This window comes from Staurois parvus, unplaced genomic scaffold, assembly GCF_062004578.1.
Source record: "Staurois parvus isolate SC_StPar_1 unplaced genomic scaffold, SC_StPar_1.0 ptg000054l, whole genome shotgun sequence".
NCBI classification, from domain to species: domain Eukaryota; kingdom Metazoa; phylum Chordata; class Amphibia; order Anura; family Ranidae; genus Staurois; species Staurois parvus.
This window is the reverse complement of record NW_028317850.1, coordinates 149,047-168,028: the sequence shown is the minus strand read 5'-3', so window position 1 is coordinate 168,028 and position 18,982 is coordinate 149,047. Positions and strand designations below refer to the sequence as shown.

The 18,982-nt window shown below is 40.2% G+C and overlaps 1 protein-coding gene across 1 annotated transcript in view; it reads right to left on the bottom strand.

The window, feature by feature from the left end:
- The window catches only part of MYO1E (myosin IE), a 143,653-nt gene that overhangs the window by 24,973 nt on the left and 99,698 nt on the right, over positions 1 to 18,982 (bottom strand). Inside the window, exons 20-23 of the mRNA XM_089667664.1 lie at positions 17,981 to 18,150; positions 14,324 to 14,469; positions 3,920 to 4,066; positions 331 to 491 (exon numbers count right to left, since the gene is read on the bottom strand). Of these exons, the coding sequence (XP_089523790.1) occupies positions 331 to 491; positions 3,920 to 4,066; positions 14,324 to 14,469; positions 17,981 to 18,150 (624 nt within the window). The remainder of the gene's footprint in view (positions 1 to 330; positions 492 to 3,919; positions 4,067 to 14,323; positions 14,470 to 17,980; positions 18,151 to 18,982) is intronic.

The following is an 18,982-nucleotide window of genomic DNA, read 5'->3' as shown; positions in this document are numbered from 1 at the left end:
CAGCTGAATTTCGATCCACGTGTGGCCACTGAAGTTGAACAGAAGTCTATCTACCGGTCAGTTAAAAGCCGCTCAATCAGGAACTGCAGCACTGATCTATGTATTTGGGCAGCGAGGAAGTCTCCCTACTGTGAGAATACAATAGCACAGCGTGGAAGATTCCCCCATCCACCTCAAATGTTTGGATGGGGAAAATCAGTTCAGTGTTTTTCGTTCAGCCCACTGGCTGAATGAAAATAACGGAACCATGTATGGCCAGCTTTAGTCTGGTTAGTGAGTGGCAGAATGAAGATAGTGTAAACCTACTGTATATAATCAGAATATACTTACGAGAGTTCTTTGGAAGGCCTGGACCAATGTTGACCTGTAGCACCTTATTGCTGTGTTTCAGTATGGCTACATCTCCAAACCCTTGAACAAACTGTACCTGTCGGGAGCCACTTCCTCCACTCCATGGGCCCCAAGATTCTTTCTTTAACTTCATTTCAAGCCTAAACAGAATTAAATTAGAAATCAGAATAAATATGATGGCAGACCTTTATTTTCATCAAATTTAATATTACTTATAACTGTTATTTTCTCCATTGTATGTTAAAATGTCTTGCTTCTTACTGGTAAATTGTGAATGCCATACAAACAGAGCTGAAATTAATGGTTTGGAGTGGAAGCATGTGTACCGATATGATCCCTCTCAGGATAAAAGTGTTTGTTAAACTCACTGTATAGCAGTTTGTATATATTCTTTATGTACGGTGCATTTTTATTATTTTTATTTAGATAAATATGCATATGAATATTTTATTTTTTTAATGAAATCAGCAAACTTTGCCTTTTCACATTATCCACACCCTCTCTCTAAGAGTTTAAGAATCTGAAAGTAAAAAGCTACTGCTGTGCCCTCTCAGGAAAAAAATTATAATATGGTGGGAGTCATTTTCCATTCATGCGCACTTTATTAAAGTGTTACTAAGCCCAGTACCCTACAGTCACTATATCTGGTCTCCCACAGTACACAGAACATGGAAATGCAATTATTTTAGTAAATATAAACTGCAATCTTGTGACTTCTATCAGTGTCCAGCAGAGCACTGTTACAGATTGTAGGAGGAGTTTTCATTCTACCCAGATTGTCCTATGAGGCTGCAGAACCCTTTCTCTGTCTGGACAGGGCTAATTGTCCCTCTGCTGATCACATACACTCTACCAAGAAAACCAAAACACTTTAGCAATACACACCAAACTGAGCATGCCCAGCTTGCCCCAAAGGCTCTGTTCTATCAGAAGATGGATTGGGGATTGTAGAAGGGGAGCATCAGAGAAGACAGGATCAAACTGCTTTTTTACACAATGCAGAGGATTAACCCCTTAGGTTCCACAGTGAATATAACAAGCATGCTTTACTGCATATACAGATTGATTTTACGGTTGTGGGTTTAGTAACACTTTAATTATCTGTACAACTGTACAAACAAGCATACATTAAAAAGAAAAAAAAAAAGCCAACAAAAACAACATTTCAGTTTCTCTTTTTGGAGCACTTCTTTGACTGGTACCCTTCAGATGGAATGACATACTAAGCTTCCTGACTTGAGTCCATGGTAAATTTGGAGCTGGCAGAGGATCTTTACTTCAGTGGAACATAGTCTCTGAATACGTAATATTAACACAGAAGGCTCATTGAACTCCCTTTTCACTGAAAATGCTTTAGTGAACCTCTCTTTTAAGATGTTAAAAGAAACAGCATTTTTGTAACTTTTTTTTTTAATGGAGTTTATTGGATACACAAATTAAAAGTACACATATATATGAAATGACATACGTCAGTACGGTGGTAGAGGACAGAAGAGATTTATATATGTAATAATGAGCTTATTGGTTTACAGAATAATCAAAGTTTTCCAGCGTTCTAAACATTAATTAGGTCATCATGTCAGTGTGTAATTATACATCTGATTATTTTAAAATAAGGAATCTGCAAGTTAACCAACTCATTTTTATTGTCATTTTTTTGCACATCCAGATTATATCAATAGAGAACTTGTGCATATATAGTTAATATGTCGGAGTAAACCTTATGTTTGTTACTGCTGTATGCTAGTATTCAGGGACTTAACTCCGTCTGACCGTATTTAATCAAATTTACTGGGGCAGTCTCTGGCTTTGTAAGTTAACATAAAGCAGTATAACTGTTTACAAGGTTTTATAGCATATTAATAATTAAGTGCATCAGTATGTATCCAATTCAGAACTATGGTTTATGGTCTTCCCTAGCATATAAAAGGAGTAACCTTAGGAATAGTTTCTTTGCATTTTCTAATTCCGCATCTCTCAGTATACCCCAGTTTTTCTCAACCTTTTTTCAGTCAAGGCACCCTTTAAAATTATGGACAGTCTTGAGGCACCCCATTCTAAAATGGGGTGCCTCTAGACTGTCCATAATTTTAAAAGGGCACCAGTTCTAAAATGTGAAAAACTATCCTATCAGTTTTATATAACACAGCAACATCCACACATGTAGAACACCCAACATTAGGAGGTGATTTGTTCTTCCAAAGAAACTTACTTACTTACTAGTATTCCAATGTTTCTCTTCTCTCTCAGTTTTTCTCAATCACAGAGCTAATGTGAGCCCAGCACTGATGGAGGGGCAGGGTAGGGTCAATCTAGGATGCTGTGCAGGCAGCTGACATCCTCCTTATCAACTGACATCATTGGTTGTCAGGATGCCAGCGGCTAGAAGGTCATAATGGTGCACAATGTCCACCAGCTTGTATACAAGTTTTGGGCAATTTTTAGACATTTTGCCAAGGCACCCCTGAAGAACCCTCAAGGCACCCTAGTTGAGAAAGGCTGGTATACCCAATATACTCCTTGTAAGGTTGTAGATATTTGGTGTTGCAAAATTGTCAGGAAAACATTCTGTAAGCTTTGGCCACAAAGGCCTGATTTTGTCAAACTCCCATACCATATGAACAGTAGTTTCTTCATTTATTTGACATTTGTGACACAGGGAGGGGGGGTCTCCTTTTATTTTAAATTTGGCGGGTGTAACATATGCTCTATGAAAGTATCTGAGGTGTATTATTATTGTTATTATACAGGATTTATATAGTGCCAACAGTTTGCTCAGCGCTTTACAATATAACAGGAGACAATACAGCAACAATACAGTTCAATACAAGAGGGTTAGGAGGGCCCTGATCCTTGGAGCTTACAATCTAGGAGGTAGCTTGTCCCTCACTTAAATAACCATACCGAGTATGAGTTATGAAGTACTTTCCAGTCTAGCTCAGCGATACCTTTATGCCAACATTATTTGACCTGGGCAAGTCTAGAGGTCTTCCCTTGGGTAAGGACAGAGGAAAAAAAACCAAAAAAAACTTAGAGACCAGTTTTATAGGATTTGACTGAATACCATGTTTTCAAAGTTAGACATTGGATCAACATACTACTAGATTTTTTAGAAGCCTTTTTTTTTTTTTTTTTAATTTTAAGAAAATATTCTGCTCTTAGATGCTTGAACCAGTTCCCTTCTTGGAAGATCATTTCCACGTATGCGGATCAGGAACTTTGACAGTTAGCTTTTTTGCTCTCTATATCCCTGTTGCAGATTTTTCCCTCATGTGAATTCTTGTGAAACCATTGTCACTGTGTAGTAAGTGATGTAACTGTGTGAGTAATAATCTCTGTTACAGAGTCCTGGATAGCAGAAAAAAAATGTTATGGCTGGAAATACACTTTAGGGTTGGGGTATGTTAAGGGCACGGTGTTTGGGGCAGGTTAAGATTACGTTTCAGGGTTAGATTGAGGATTAAGTGTTACAGGGAGGTTACTAATAAAAGCGTATCTAAAAGTTGGGGTCAGCCTCAGTGTTTTGTTCCCCGCTGCTGTGCTTATATTGGATATGGAAGCTACTCACGTATTATTGAACTTCAGAGGTAGTTTTCTTTGGGTTTTCTCTTCGTAGTGCTTGGATAAGAGACTTATGAATTCGGTCTTGAACAGCGATTCCAACAGACTATCATATTCTTGCTCATGAAGAATGAAAAAGTCATCCTGCAGTGTGCTGTAAAAAAAAAAGCATAGGAAATTTAATCCTTTGAAACATTTATGCCAAATCTTGTATATTCAGAGTTTAGAAGAAATCTATTCAGCCAACAAACATTTTAAATTGTAATGATAAAGTTTGCCCATCCAATTTTTTGATTTTTACTGATCTATAACATATTTTCAAGATAGTATTTCATATAAAGTTCTATAGATTCCCCTTCTACCAGCTTTCAAACAAGTAAAGCTAGTACTCTAGATTAAAATATGCAGATATAAAATCGAATAATGCCCCGCTCCTTAACCACTTCCCGACCGGCCGTTGTATATAAACGGCTGGACGGTGGCAGTGCAGGGTCGGGTGGCCGTTTATAAACGGCCTCCCCGCACCGTGCTTGTGCGCGCTCCCCGGGAGCGCACAGCACCGCGATCCGGTGCCCGCTGTGTCCTCCGGACACAGTGAAACACCGATTGTCGGACGGGACCTCTGTACGAGGTCCCAATCATGTGATCACTGATTGGCCAATCAGTGATCACATGCAAAGTAGCAAGCAAGATGTCACTTGTGACATCATTGCTTACTACTTGTGAATTCTGTGAATGATCACAGAGGTCACATGGTACAAGGCTATTCACAACAGCCTTGTACCATGTGACAAGCTGTGACCAGTCACAGCTCACTCTGTATTTTTCAATGACTGCAAGAATGCAGACAGAGAGAAAGAGAAAATGATTGCTTTTACATCCTATATGGGTGTAAAAGCAATCAGTGTAAAAAAAAAAAAAAAAAAAAAAATATAAAAAAATAAAATAAAAATGTAAAAAAAAAAATGTAAAAATTATAATTTTTGGTTAAACTAATTTGGATTTTTTTTTACTAAAAAGATAGCGGAATAAATTTTTACCAAAATTTATGATAAAATATTATTTATTTGCAAAATTAAAAAAACAAAACACTTTTTTTCAAAATTTTTGGACTTTATCATTTACATAGCAAAAATAATAAAAATCCCAGCAGTGACAAAATACCACCAAAATAAAGCTTTATCTGTCTCAAAAAAATGTTAAAAAATTAATTTGGGTACAGTGTGGCATGACTGCGCAATTGTCATTCAAAGTGTGATACGGCTGAAAGCTGAAAATTGCCATGGACAGGAAGGGGGTAAAAATGTCCGGTCTGGAAGTGGTTAATGTTTTTTTAGTTTAGCTAAAGTGTGGAATATTTACAGCACATTTCCACTTTTGCAGTCAAATTTAAGAAAACCCTATTATAATGTTTTTCTATTCAAACATCATGAATAAAAAAAATAAAAACATGTTAAAGTAAGCCTGTCCCAAGTCTGTTCTCATTAAAATACAATGCAAGAATCCCAGCCCCTAGACCTTTAACCCTTTGTTAGGACAGACAGTGTTTCAAGTCTAGTTACAATTGATAATGAACATCTGCCTGCACAGTACAGACAGGGTTAATTATGGCAAACACTGATGTCCTGCCCCCTCAAATGTAGGATTTTTCTTTGCTGGGGGACCAGAATAGAACATCTAAAAGGTAACCTACAAATTTTAAAATATTTTTTTTTTAGTTATGCTATGTGAATGCGGACATGTAACAAATGTACAGTAGGTGTTATCCCACTTTGGCTTCAGAACTGGCTATTACTGTAAGATTCTGGATAGGCTGTTATCAAACCCTTCCTCCCTTTCGGTTTTTGTCTGTGCTCCTTTTAGAGAGATTTCTCATCACTCCGTGTCCAGACAGGAAGCTGGAGGAAATCTTGCCAATTGGTTAACAGAGGAGAATACAAAACCAATAGCAGAAGCTTCAACCCTGCTCTATTTCAAAGATATTTTGGCTGGAGTTGTGCTTTAAAGTGACAGTGAACCCTTACATATACCTAGTGAAGTGACTGGCCTCAGGTGATACACAGAGATAAAACAAATCCTCCTACACAAAAGTTGTACCTGTTTATCTATAGCTATCTTTCCCCTACATCCAAAGTTCAAATTTATACAGGATCTTTCAGCTCTGAAAAGCAGGGGGTGGGGGCTGAAGTTACACTCTGTGAGGGGGACTCAGAGCTAAATCTGAGGGATGAGACACTCCCCCCTCCCACAGCTCACAGGAACAGAGCTGAGGCTGTCAATCTGTTAGAGGTCCTTCCCGTCACCATATTTCTCGTCAGGAAAACTTGTCAGAAGTGATTCATGCTCATAGCAGAGAAATGAAGCAGCAGACAGAAATGACATTGCTCTGGATTGGGACAAGTACACACTATAGAGGGATATGCTTTGTCCATATTTCATGTCTGAGGGTTACAGCCACTTGAAAGTCACATACAGATGTAGTAAATTAATGACCAGCATTAAGCTTAGGTTCACAGTATTTCGCCTATTAATCGCAAAGGAATGCGCAGCACATTTCTGAGCAATTCACATGTGATTCAGTGCAGTGCAAGTTGAGCGCGTTCATTTTGAATGGGCTCAAATAACACTGCATTGCACCAAAAAGTAGAGAATGCAATACTTTTGGAAACTCACTGCAACGGGATTGCATGGAACACATATTTGTGCCAGATTTATTGGAACTGGTTTGTGTCTGAACAAGGATCAAACAATCCACATACTAGATGCTCAATATTGCTTTCTCAATAGAGATCAGAAATCGAGCTCTGCTCACATTTTAATCATTTAGAAGTTACACGGTGCAATGTTTAGTACTTTGTGAGAAGAGTGCATGTCATTACAGTGGTAGCATAAATACTAATCAGGGGCAATTTTATAAGGACCCATGGCAATCTGATATGAACCTATTCTAATGGAGACCTGTATTGAGATGTGCTGAGAATTTAAAAATGCCTGTCTCCGACCTCAATACATGAGCCAACGCCTTATCTGTATACATTACATAAATCGGAATGAAGCTATAGGATTAGCTGGACACTCAGGAAATCAGTATTTTAGGAAGCAGAGGTCAGAATAAGCAGCTTTTATACTTCCTCCTTACAGAGTTTTTACAAATGCTCAAGCAACGAGCTTCTGTTTGTCTGGATTACACAAATTAGGCCTCCGTTACTATATACTATTTAGACACTGGGGATACTTTGCTAAAAGCATATAGATTGTTCAGTTTGCAAGGGAAATTGCATATTGCAATGGCATTTTCCCCAGAGCTTATTAAATGAGGTGAAGTGCTGCTGACTTCCATCATCCAATCATGTACAAGCAAAAATGGCATTTTTCCCCTTACTCATTAAGTAAGCTCTGGGGATAACTTACTTGCAAAGTGCAAAAACTGAAAACTGAACAGCATATTTGCCTTTAGTAAATCAACCCTACTGCCTCTACTTATTCTAATTACTTAAAATAAATAAATCATCTATTAAAAGCTTCCCAACCGCCCTATAGCAGAAATACTGCTACAGGGTGGCACGGGTGCACAAAATCATGCATATATATGTGATTTTCCATTTCTGGGTAGGGGGGCGTGAGCGCGTGCCCTACCCGCGCCGCGTCTGTCAATCACTGGGTCCCAGCCAGTGATTACTCGCCGGCGCTCGGTGATTGCCAAGCACCTCCGACAGGGAGGAGAACTGTTTGTAAACAAAACAGTTCTCCTCCCTGTCAACTTGTGAACATAACACTGCCATTACTAGCAAAATAAAATAATCCCTATATATATTTATATATATATATATATATATATATATATATATATATATATATATATATATCTATATCTATATCTATCGCCATTTGTAAACACTATAACTTTCAGGTAAACCAATTCATTTACATGTTTTGGGATTTTTTTTTTTTAGCAAAGACATATAGCAGAATACATTTTGCCATAAATTTACGATGAAATTTGATTTTTTTAATTTTTTTTACTGGACATGTTTAATACCAAAAAGTCATAATTTTTTTTTTTTCTAAATTGTCGGTCTTTTTTTTTAGGACGTAAATTTCATTTGGGTGCAGCGTTGCATGACAGCGCAACTGTCAGTTAAACTAACGCAGCAGTAACGCAAAAAATGGCCTGGTCAGGAAGGGGGTAAATCCTCAGGAGGGCAAGTGGTTAATGGCTGTAACGCTATAATAGTTTCATTGATGGCTGTCACTGGGAAAGTTTTTGTAATTAGCAACAGTTTTTTTTTTTTTTTTTTTTAAAGTATAAAATCTTAAAGAGGAGTTCCACTCACACTGTAAATAAAAAAAAGTCAGCAGCTACAAAAACTGTAGCTGCTGACTTTTAAAAAAACAGCCACTCACCTGTCCCACGATCTCGCGGTGCCCCCACCACAGCCCATTTCACCAGCTATCTGGTGTCCCAGGTATCGGCATCTGCAGTGTGGGCACCCGGCTGTGACAGCTTGCGGCTTCACAGCCGGGTATCCACTGTGCATGTGCGAGTAGCGCTGCACATCCTGAATGGCCCTGTCGTCTTCTGGAACCTGTCATGTGTCCCAGAAGACTACAGGGAGGGAGAGTAGGAGGACAACTTCCGCTTCCGATCGCCTAGTCGATTGCAGCAGAAATGGGAGCGGGTACCTGTTAACGGGTACCCGCTCCCACCCTGCTCCTCAAAAGGTGCCAATCCTTACTGGGGAACAGGGGACCAGTCTTTAAAGCGGAATGTCCCCTTTTGGGTGGAGCTCTGCTTTAAGTGCCAGAAGGATGAGAAAGGAACACGATAACTTTCCTAGATTCTTCTGCTCTTCTGTAGACTTTTCCTTGGATCCCAACTCTGATTTACTCATAGTGACTGGAATACAATCTCTTACAGATGTTTCACTTTGCAGAATAGTTTTCAAAGACAACATTACTGTTGAAATACTGTTTGATCCTCTGCCACAAAAACTTTGGAATATCACATTTTTTACTTTCCAAAAACTGAAGTAAATGAACTTTAAATGTTGCCCTCGTCATCAAAAACAATATTCATGAATGAAAAACAAACCTCTTTATTGCAATTCGAGGGATAAAGTGTTGAACCACAAATAAGCTCCTCTGTCATTGCCTGGTCATTTATTTCACATGCTCCAATCTATATCCTCAAGACAAACTAGCGATCAGCACCTCTCCTTTTACAGGTGGCCATACACTAGTAGAAATTCGGTCAAAATTTCTAGTTTTAGGAACATTTGTTCGTTCTTTTAATTGTTAGGGGAGTCAAATCAACATTCATTTTCAGCCACAGTGACGAGTAAATTCGAAGGAGCAGGATGGAATATTTTTTTAGATGAACAAATTTCTAACAGTAAATGTGGTTTTATTTATGAAAATCGTTTTGTTCCAAAATCGAATTAACAGCAAACGGAAGTCTGCAAACACTGAATGCACCGGGATTTTTCATACAAACGTTTGCCTAAAGTATGTTTGTATGGGCTCCTTTAAAGTGGTTGTAATCCTCTGAAATAAACAAAGCATATCCTCATAAATGTACTTGTTTCAGCCCATAGCACTTAGAAGTGACAGAAGAGGAAGAAGAGAGCAAACAGAAGCTGCTCGGACAGTGTTTCCAGACACTAGGTAATACTGGTATATGGCCCACCCTCCTCACTAAAACACAGCAGACAACCGACAGCCTCAGATGTGTCGGTTTCCCAGGGAGGCTGTGTAGAAAGGATTGTGTCCTGTCCCTCCACTCAGATCCCAGATTACACTCAGCTCTGTGCTTTATTGTGTGCAACATCAGATCTCCACCCCTATCTCCTGGAAGCTGAGAAAAATATCATCTATATTGAGTAATTTAGAAGGCTGTACAGGATAGAGGGCTGCAAATAAACAGGTACAGCAGGGGTGCTCATCCAGCGGCCTGCGACCTTCTGCTCTGGGATGGCAGGTCAGCAACTCCAGTTGCCAAACTGCCACCCCAGAGTATCAGAGTGCATGCAGCCAGCACCAGCAGTGAAGGAAACAAGCGACCTCAGGGGCAGCAGGTGCTGCATAAGCCGATGCTTCCTCAGTAGTGCTGAGTGATACCAAGTGCATTTTGTTTGGGACCTTTCTAGCAGCCTAGCGTTGCCAGCAGAAGCTGGAAGAGAAAAAGGTCAGTTTATTAAGCATCTCATAGTTTTGCATTGGGCATATCAGCATGTATATAAAAGGGTTATTAGGCTGCTTTCACACTGATCCAGTGCATCTGTGGCTTTCCCGCAGGTTAGCTGCACTGAGCCATAGAATTCTATTACATCCTGCAGGCTTGGTGCGCTTTCTGAAAGCACACCAAAAAACTGAATACAGGAGCTTTGGTGTGCTTTGAGAAAGGATCGGGGCTGCTCTGTTCAAAACGAAACCAAAAAACATAAAAAAATTGACCATTTACAAACACCTTCAGTTCTCTGGGTCTGTCCAGTCCAGTGCTGGAAAATGTCTTTGCCCAATTCCTGGAAGTGGTGCTTTTTCCAAGGCAGAGCATACCACAACATAGCACATCCCTGCCTGCAATCAGGACTTCCTGGGTAGCCATACATAAGTGGCCTCCTGCACCTAAAAGGATCCACAGCTGTATCAAGTAATACCCATTTTTCAATAAGAAATTTGATCAAGTTCACCAAGGAAAATCTAACTGGAAGATTATAATGACATTTTAATTAAATCATTTGATTTCTTAGATTTTACAGTGTCTGTTAATAAGTGAACGGGAAACACAATATTTTTTAATTACTATTCAGTAATTTATATGGAGAAAATGCATGTATGTATATCTGCACATTTCTCCTATATGTCAGGTAACACCTGCACATTTTACCCCTAAGAGCTGTGTGTATAGATAGAGTTTGTGTCCCGTAGAAAGCAGATTAGCAGTCGATGAAAAAAGGAGTGACAGTCACATTTCTGACCGCATTAAAACCACAGATGCCCTACTGTAGTTTTTTGTTTGCATTAAACCTAAATTAGTAGATGTAGCTCACATGAGGTTAAGTATTAATATAAACCATTATGCTTTTGATTCTAGCATATGTCATCACTGTGAATATTAGTGTGTGACTGACGGGATATGGTGCAGCAGCAGATTTCAGCCCAGACAATACAACATTCCCCTCTGCTAGGGCCAGATGGAGCTCACTGAAGCAGGTGCAGTGCAGTCCAATGAGCCTGGTGACAGCTCTGTTTATTCTGGATTGACTTCCAGCCAGCATCTGTTAAGTAACTGAACATCTCCAAGAGGGGAGCAGGATTGCTGTCTGATGGGCTCATTTAAACACTCTTGCTTTGTGCACGGTAAATGTTTTGTCACCTTCAACATTATGTTGCAATAAAAATTAAAAAAAAAAACAGACCTTTTAAGCAAAGGACACATTTTAAATGAATCTTTTAGGAGTGACCCTAGCATGCTGTATTTGCACTGATCATTGTAATCGGAATGGGGCTCCTTGTAACTGGATGCCATTGTTGGACCAAGTAAGTGAAGTTTATTTCTTTGTTGCAGGCATTCATAGAATGCTGACAATTTACATACTGTACATTCACATCAGTCTCTGCCCTCAAGAAGTATACAAATCTAAGGCCCCGATTTCACATACATACACACATACACATACACATAATAGGGACAATTTAGATGGGAACCTATGAACCTACCAGCATGTCTTTGTGAGGAAATGAGAGTACCTAGAGGAAATCCACACAAAAACATGGAAACTCCATGAAGATAGTGTCCTAGAAAGTATTCAATCGGAGGGCTCCAGTGCTGCAAGGAAGAAGTGCTAATCACTGTGTTGTCCTAAGCCAAAGCTTTTTTATTGGATATAATAGGGAAGGGTTAGAAACCCTGTCATTTTCTGCCCTACAGACACATCTAGAATTGAGATGTAGTCTCTCCAGAAATGAGCAGAAATGAGGGAAATCCTCCTAGGGCTTGTGTTGAGGTGGTATTCATTAGCATCAGAACTGCTTCTCCCCCCCCCCCCCCCACAAACCTATGGGAATGCAAAATCAATTTGAGGCAAGTCAAATGCAGTTCAGAAGAAGAAAACTATCAGTCCATTGCAATTTCACTGAACTCAGAATGATCCCAAACATGTCTTAACTGAATGTCAAAAGCAAGATGAATTTTCCTACTGACACAAGTCCTTAGTTGGCACTGTGAGGTGTCCCCTGTAGAAGAGTTCCTCTCTATTCTTGCTCCAGTGACACCTAAAAGTTTGGATTTTCCCTCACTTTCAGTCTGGGACACTAGGACAAATGGAAAGGGTTAATTTTCCCATCAGGAATATAAATGCCTGACAGGCTTGATCATCCTTCCATACTCTGCAAAAAAAAAAAAAAAAAAAAAAAAAGAAGAGGAAAGAAGGACACAAGGGTGGACCCCACCAGTAGTAAGGCTTGATCCCCAGCAGGGATCACTGCATCGGAGGACTATGGCATTCAAGACTGCTGCAACAGCTCTTGGACACATGCAGTGGGAGGGCCACGTGAGGAACAGGGCATGTCTAGCTGACATTTCCCCAAACCAGGCAACATAGGGCCCAGGAAGTGACATGTGGACGCCATAGTATTAAAACAAGGGGCAGCTCTGAAGTCTCTCAGAAGCACACCAAATTCAGGATTCCAGGGCGAGAAGGCATCCTGTGAGGGGATCAACCAGTGCCAACAGACATTGCACAAGGAGGTAGGGAGACTGAAAATGGGGATAATGGCAAAACATTACGAATCTACTATCTGCAGTAGTCCGTAGCAGTCAGTCTTGCAAGGTACTAACAAAACAGCCTAGGGTAATTTGGTCATATGTCCAACATGTGATATCTCACTGCACCCCCCCCCCCCCCGGGTCACACACAGGGCTGTTTCAGCCAGCCCTGCACAGAGTTAGTGGTCTGCATGAGCTCAAAAGGCTGATCTGTGGGTACTACTGGATATAAAATTATATAGCACAGTGGCTAAATGGTTAGCACTTCCGCCTGGCAGTACTAGGGTCGCTGGTTCGAATCCCAACCCCAGCACCACCTGCCTGGAGTTTGCATGTTCTCCCTGTGACTGCGTGGGTATCCTCTGGGTACTCTTGTTTCCTCCCACACTCCAAAGACATGCTGGTAGGTTAATTGGCTCCTGTCTAAATTGGCCCTAGTATGTATATGTATGAATGTGAGTTAGGGACTTTAGATTGTAAGCTCCTTGAGAGTTAGGGACTGATGTGAATGTACAATATATGTATGTAAAGCGCTGCGTAAATTGATGGCGCTATATAAGTACCTGAAATAAATAAATATAGCCTGTAGCCCAGCTCAGCTGTTGACTGAAAGTCCTAAAGAAGAAAACAAAACGAAAAAACATAACCCTGCAAAGGCAGGATTACTCAGCATAAGCTTAGGTCCTTACTCTTTGATACTAGGCAAAAGACTGAGCTGCCTTTCCAAATGAGTGTTTGGCCACCAGCAGGGGCTGTCCTTAGGTGATTTAATTTTTGTGCCTAGAGTCCCTCTCCTTCAGATTGTGCTCAAATTCTACAGTCAAGAATCCAGTACTGGACTGCGCCCTTCAATGAACTGATAAGCAATAAACTTAATTCAACCACTTTGTAAAATGTGCAGGCATGCTATGAGATACAATAGGTTTAATAAGGTGCATGTCACCTCCTGGACTTAGCTATCCTTCCAGGCATCATAAAACTGTCAGATGTAAATTAAAGAGCTATCACAACATTTCCAAAGCTCTGAAGCTGGACCTTCTAGTCTTTTCACTTTCAGCTGCAGAGTCGCATGCAGTTGCTGTGCCTGCCCCTCCTACTGCCCAATCACAGAATGCTTTGTATTATGTGAACTCATTCACAAAGTAGAAAGAGTTCTGTGAATGGGATACAGAGGAGAGGTGCAGGCCTGGCAGCTTCATGAGACTCAGCTGAAGGAGCTGAGACTAGTTTTGGAGCTCAGGAGGGGTGGGCACAGCAGCTGTCTCTCTTCTTAAAGTCCCGGAGTGTAGTGACAGCTATCCTCTGGGAGCTCCATAAAACTGCCAGATGTAAATAAAAGAGAAAAGTCCAGGTGGTGGTATGTACCTCATTAGGCTTAAATCATAGTATGCATGCAAATTTTATAAAGTGGTTGAACTCCAGGTGTTCACCTTTAAATACACTTTAAACTTAAGAAAGGATGTGTGTGTGTGTGGGGGTGGGGAATAAAACAGTTTGGTTAGTCCTGTTTTGGATAATTATATTTTACACACATCATAAGAGTAGAAAGGAAACTGTAAAACTTCCACAGAAAAGAAGGTCTGACATTTTTCACAGTGCTCAGTTTACTGCTTGTGACTTCCATTTCTAGAAATAAACACTGACCTTAGAGAGACAGAGAGAATACGTTCAATGTCGATCTTTCTTTTCACAACTTCCTTCACTAGTCCCTTATCTGGACCCTGTTTCATTTTTTCCCGTCCAATGAGGTACACAGATTTCGGTGTTAGTATAAGGTCTCTTTTTATGCCCTGAAAAACAGATAAAAGATATTTATTTGTATTATTCATAAGTTTAAATATACATGCAAATGCACATAAATGTGCCAAGTCACACAATGAGTCACTACCTGTGAGGGTTGTGACTTTACACCCAGCATAAAGCTCACTGACAATATGACCCATTTCATGGGCAAGGACTGGAGGGGGCTACATGATGTAAACACTATCCCCACCCCTTCACTTATATAGCTGATGACAGCTCAGGACTGCATCTGGGATTGGTTGCATGCAGCAAGTCATCAGGGTTCTTTTTTTTTCAGGAAAGTCTATGGGCATTGTGATGGACTTACAATCCATGCAATCCATGACATTTTTGGGATTTTTTTTTTTTTTATTAAAGGGTAAGTTCACCTTTTGGATAAAAATAATACATGCATATTTTTGCAGGCAAAAAAATGTGCATGGATTATTTTTGTCCAATAGCAGCCTGGAAAGCATTGCACCAGTGATCAGTAGATGGCTGATGCCATGCAGGTCTCCTGCAGACCTGGCAGAATATCTGCTTGCTGTAGGAGAAGTACGGTCAAGCTAATATTCTGAGAGGAAGCTTCAATGAACTACCACAGAGCTCCACAGCGCCGTGGTAGTTAATTGAAAACTATAAGCCCACAGCTACTAAGACTGTTGGGACTTGAAGTTCATTCATTTGCGGATGTCCTTGAATGAATGATCCGAACAATGTGGGTGGAGCCCCACACGGCCACGCAGTTTTCAAATTTGACAGATAGTATGGGGAGACTTCTCCTTGTATTATCGGTCAGAGGGAGGGGGTGGTGTGCGTGGCCACAGCTATGAACATGTTACATGTTCCCAAAGCTGAACTTATCCCTTAAAGAGAAGTATGGGCTCTCTGCTCTGGCCCCAGAATGTTCAGTGGAGCACTGGGCTGTAGAGGGGGCGGGAGGGGCTGGCTCAGGCTCTTGGCAAATCATTGAGAGGCTGAGCCAGGTGACAGTCCAGGATTCTGGGTGGATCCGGACCATATGGTCAGGATCTTTCAGAGCCTGGACCAGCTCTGAAGTGCACTTCCATAGAAGACAGAGACAAAAAAGCTTTGGCTATACTTCTCCTTTAATGAAAGACTTGTCAAATGTTTGCGTGTTTATTTATAGGGGACAATTTTTTTTTACCCCATACTCATTCCCATGGTGAAGTGTGGTATTGAGGTGCCCTATATTAAAAGGGCTTTCAGAATACGATAGGTCCCCCCGCAACTACCGACCAGGGTTGGGGGGGGGGGGGCATGTGACCTGGTATGGGGGAACACACTCTGGCTCACACTTTTATTCCCCCCTGCCTTCCTGACCAACCAAGCTGCATACTTGAATTGACAATTTTAAGGGGACTTCAAACTTTTTTTTTAATTTCCTTTTTTCATGTGGCGATACCCCTTATAGTCCATACCAGACCTGAAAAAACGGCAAAACACCTCCAAAGGTCCCCCAAAGCACATAGCAGACCCTTGGAGGAGTCTGTGTGCAGTTTAGTGAACCAATCACTAAATGTTATCTGAGTGAAAGCAGAACATTCTCTCTAGAGTTGTTTTACACCATAGGAACCTCAAAGGTTTTTGACAGAACTCTTGTTCTTCCTTGCTGTATTGTATCTAACAGCTTTCTCATTAGGCAGTCATCTGAGTCTGCAAATCAGGAAACTACAAGAAAGAGCAGCCAGACCATTATACAATGCCGACAGAGGGATCACTAGCACCTAGAAAAAGAAATGGTTGGAAAGACTCTTATGCAACTTTGGAAAAGCAGTAAAACGTACGCGAATTCCAAGAAACCCTCACTGATTTGTCAAGGCAAACAAGAATACCACCATAGTGTAGAGTTTCGATTTAAAGTGGTTGTAAACCCTTACATATACCTAGTGAATTGACTGGCTTCAGGTTTCACACAGAAATGAAACAAACCCTCCTACATAAGTTGTACCTGTCTATATATCTGCGGTCTTCTCTTCATCTGTTCAAATTGCAGAATTTTTAAAGCTTGTCTGAGATTTCAGAAAAAAGGGGCAGAGAGCTTAAGTTACTCTGCAGAGTTCAGTGAGGAGAGCTCTGAGAGCTGATTGGAGGGAAGAGACACCTCCTCCACACAGCTCACAGGAACAGAGCTGAGGCTGTTAATCTGCTGGAGGTCCCTCCTCTGTCAGCATTTTTCTCTTGTGTCAAGAAACCATGTCAGAAGTGAATCATACAGATAGAGGAAGGAAGCAGCAGACAGAAATGACACTTAGTGCTCTGGATAGAGACAAGTACACACTATAGAGGGATATGCTTTGTTCATATTCCATGTCTGAGATTTACAACCACTTTAATAAAGATATACAATAGTAATTCACTTACTTTTAAAAATAAACAGTTTATCTCATGCTGGAAGTTGGGGTGCTTTTACTCCACATGGCCACAGCAGAGCTGCGTGATCTTGGGCTACACTGAGAAGCCAGGACCCCAGATATCAGGGCTATGGATAATACAATCAATCCTATGCGTTCTTTCAGGAGTCGTTGATCTTACATCAGGCCTTACATCAGAATTTTGCTGACCTTTGGGTCCTAGCTATGCTTTGCTAGGTACCACTTCAACAGCCTGACAACCAACTGGGCTTATTTTCATCTTATAGTTTGAGCCTAATTAGCATCATTAGTATCTGGTTACACTTGATTCCTAGATCAAATGTAAATATCATTCGTTACATTCCCTTTCCGGAGATTTTATTGCTAATTAACATACAGTGGGTATAGAAAAGAATCACCCCCTTTAAAATAATCACTAATTGTTGCTTTGCACCCTGAAATGAAGACAGACCCAGTTTTTGTTTTATCCACCTGTATTTACTTTGAAAGATAGAACACCAACATAGCTGATTGTACAGTATATCTGGAGCTGCAGTTTGTACGGTTTAAAATACAACACAAAGTCCCACCCTACTCTGCACATGCTCAGTTGCTCTCCATTTTTAGGCACTCCTGAATCTGCAGAGACTGATCCGCTGACAGCCTTGAAGCGGAATTAAACCCTCCTATCCTTTACAGCCAAGGAATCTGCATCTGTTTAATCTGCAACTGCCATGATGCTGCATATGTGATCATTTATGGAACCAGCCATTTGATAGTTTGTCACATTTGCTTGTGTTTTCAACCAAACTGTCAGTTACCCAGCATTCTGGGAATGTGACTTTTTTTAAACCATTAAATCAATGGGTTTAGTTCCGCTTTATAATTTACTTCTGTTCAGGGGCTCTGGGCTTCGGCAAAATGGCAGCTGCCAGCAACAAGTAACAGGAACAAATGCTGGAGGCAATTTACAACACACAGTAATTTTGGTGGCGTAACTATTAACGTGGAATGTATGTTCCTCGCTAAAGAAAACTTTTTCATCAAGTCGTTATGGGTCAAGTTCTACTTTAAATTTACAAAACATATTTTACAGATTGACCAAGCCAAACAACTAAAATCTACTTATATCTGTTCAACTTACTTTTGATCTGCGGTCATACTTGGTAACAATGTCTGCAAAATCTACTTTTTCCCGTTTTCCCAAAAACTGTCGAAGTTCTGGATGTTCCTCCATACCAATGTAATCTCCAATGAAATTCCGATTAATACTATTGCGCCTTCTTTCTTTTTTGTTTAGGAAAAGATCAGAGGCTGGAACAGTTTACAGAAAAATTAGACACATGCTTGTGACAATAATAATTAAAAAAAAAAATGTTTTATTGAGCAATAATGGAAGACTAATATTCACCGAGAGCCTGAAACCACAGCAACAAAACATGCAAGCGGTATAATGTCTCCCTTTATATTTACCAGAATTCTCTAACAGTTTTACATGGAGATAATTCTTCTGTTACCTTGGTAGCTTGTGGCAAATTACTTAGTACTTCTGCACCAAGTGCAAGGTACCATCCAGAATATTATCTCCATGTCATTTGTATGCCGTTTTATGTTTGTAGAGCGTTTCTGCAAGTGCTCTAGTTTTCCATCACAACCCCAAAACATAGAGGTGAGTTACCTGTGCCAGAATAAACAGACCATGATTGTGTGTGTGCCTATATACTGTAGGTACGAGAAACACATTAGATCATAAACCGCCCTGAAGGGACTGATTTTTAGCAATCCTAAAATATAGTGCAGTATGGAAAGCAATGCACTCTGTACCAATACCATATTTGGCTGTAGAATAGCTAAAATTGATTAATGGCTTGCTTTATTCTTGATTGAAAAAGTTAAAATGACGTATGTTCCTGCTTACTTAAATCCTTTACTCCTTCCTATTATGACTTAAACCCTTAATTTGGCCAAAAAAATGGAAATGCAAAAAACAGGCAATTAACCCTTGCAGGGCGGCACAGCTCCACTGCAGTTCAGCTTTAAATGTTTTAAAGCACAACGCTGAGCACAAAAATGTTTCATTTAAATTTATTCCTCAATAGCCCAAATGGATAGAAATTAATTTTGTGTGACAAATGCCTTTGTAAAT